The 1,959-nt window shown below is 27.9% G+C and overlaps 1 protein-coding gene across 1 annotated transcript in view; it reads left to right on the forward strand.

Annotated features, from left to right (window-relative positions):
• Window positions 1–1,348: 1,348 nt before the first annotated feature.
• LOC117107957 (fibroin heavy chain-like) overlaps window positions 1,349–1,959 on the forward strand; it is a gene marked incomplete at its 3' end in the record, with an annotated part of 15,493 nt that continues 14,882 nt past the window's right edge. Inside the window, exon 1 of the mRNA XM_033249768.1 lies at window positions 1,349–1,451. Within this exon, the coding sequence (XP_033105659.1) occupies window positions 1,352–1,451 (100 nt within the window). The remainder of the gene's footprint in view (window positions 1,452–1,959) is intronic.

The raw sequence follows: 1,959 nt of genomic DNA on the forward strand, positions 1-1,959 counted from the left end.
AATGCCTGCTCTTAAGGTCATTTGTGTGCAAAAAAATAGGAATTTTGCTGGGCAAGTTTACCTATACCCCCACTTTCAAAAAAGTACTTATTTTAAAAAAAAATTCATGTAGCAAAACAAAATTCAGAAAAATCCTGAAACATAGGTGAATCAATATATTGATAATAACTATAACATATAATCAATAGAAAATGTTTGCCCGGAGCTGGCCTTTAATCTGTGATGTTTGTGTATTACTGTAATTAATGAATAATCCTTTGAGGTTTTTATATTACTTTCCTTCGATGATTTTATATTACTGTTCTGTATTTAAATTGTAAGTATCATTTAATTCAGGAAATGATATTGATTAAAAGAAAGAAAAAAAAACCTACACACCACCCACCTCCACCCCAATTTGGACACTTTGAAAAGCATTTTAGGTGAATTTCGATGCATCTACTGTAGAATGTAGTTCAAACTTCAGTCCCAACCACTGTGAAGCTGTGTGTGGGTCTCTCCCAATATATCCATTACAGTTACCCTTCTACCTTCTGTCAAAGTGGTTTTGAGTATTTTGGTTATGTAGGCCTACCCACATCATGTCTTTATTTTTTTAATTAAAATTGAATTTCATTTCCCTGCACACTATCCTGCCTCCGACTTCCTTTTTGTTTTTTGTTTTTTGCTTTTGTATTGTACAGTATTATTGTAAAGGTGAAGTAATAAGTTGTATCCTGTTATGATAAAAATGGTGCCGTTGGCATTTAAGCAAGATTACATTGCCTTTGTAAATCTTTAGGGAAACGACTTGATTTTAGACACATGAATTACAAAATAGTTTTATTTTATACATTAAAAACTAATAATTGTTACTTTAATAATATTTATTATTATTGTTACTATTACTTCTTCACTTATTTATTATTATTATTATTACTATTATTATTACCATTAATATTTTATTATCATTTTGTTATTATTATTATTAATATACATTGATTTTTATTATATTTATCATAATAATTATTGCATTTATCAATATTATGATTATTACTTTACAATAATTTTTATTATCTTTTATTTGTATTTTTTTTTATTATTTCTATTATCGTCATCAGCATCTTCATACGCCATCTCATATTATATATTTTCTCACACTCAATCACATGTTTGATTTCTGTAACAAAAATATTATAATACATACCACGTAATTTAAACCATAGACAAATGTTGTAACAACATAGGCCTATTGTTTTTAAAAACATAAAATGAAAAAAAAAAAAACTCAAGTTATGGTTAAATTTTACGAGGCACGCATTTAATTTAAAAAATATATATATCTATCAATATTAATTATTACCCAATAGGGATGCACAGCCTGACGTTGTTCATATCAACAATTCTCGTTCTTGAAGTAGCATCCCTACCTTGGGGAGACTTAGTTGGCAAATATAGAGATGGCGATAGCGGTAAGTATATATTGTTCATTTTATTTTATTTTTTTATATGCATATAGATCAAACATTGCAAGTAGACAATCACGGAGCAATCTCTTTCACAGTACGTATACATGATGCTCTACGCTCTACATAAACTAGGCCTCATATGCAGGACTTGAACCCAGGATGATTAATTACTGATTATTGGTGATTAAGAAACACTACTTTGGAAAAATTAAGCCTATAAATATATTTATCAAATAATTTCTATTCTTCATTTTATATTTTCGATAATTGGTGCTTTTTGTTCCTTGAGTTTTTATAAACGTCTGTTTCAATTAATATTTAATTCTCTGCTCCACTCTAACGGAAACTCACTGCATCGTCGTCGATCATTCCCATGTTAATAATTTTACAAGTATAGACCTTTTTTTATGCTAAGTATAACAGCCGATGAATAAATAAAGTATTGAATTGAATTATATTAATAGTTTTTATAGACTTTAATACCCTGTTTTGATATATATAGACCTATATA

Source organism: Anneissia japonica, unplaced genomic scaffold, assembly GCF_011630105.1.
Source record: "Anneissia japonica isolate Jap-2015-1 unplaced genomic scaffold, ASM1163010v1 scaffold288196_len149068_cov176, whole genome shotgun sequence".
Lineage (NCBI taxonomy): Eukaryota > Metazoa > Echinodermata > Crinoidea > Comatulida > Comatulidae > Anneissia > Anneissia japonica.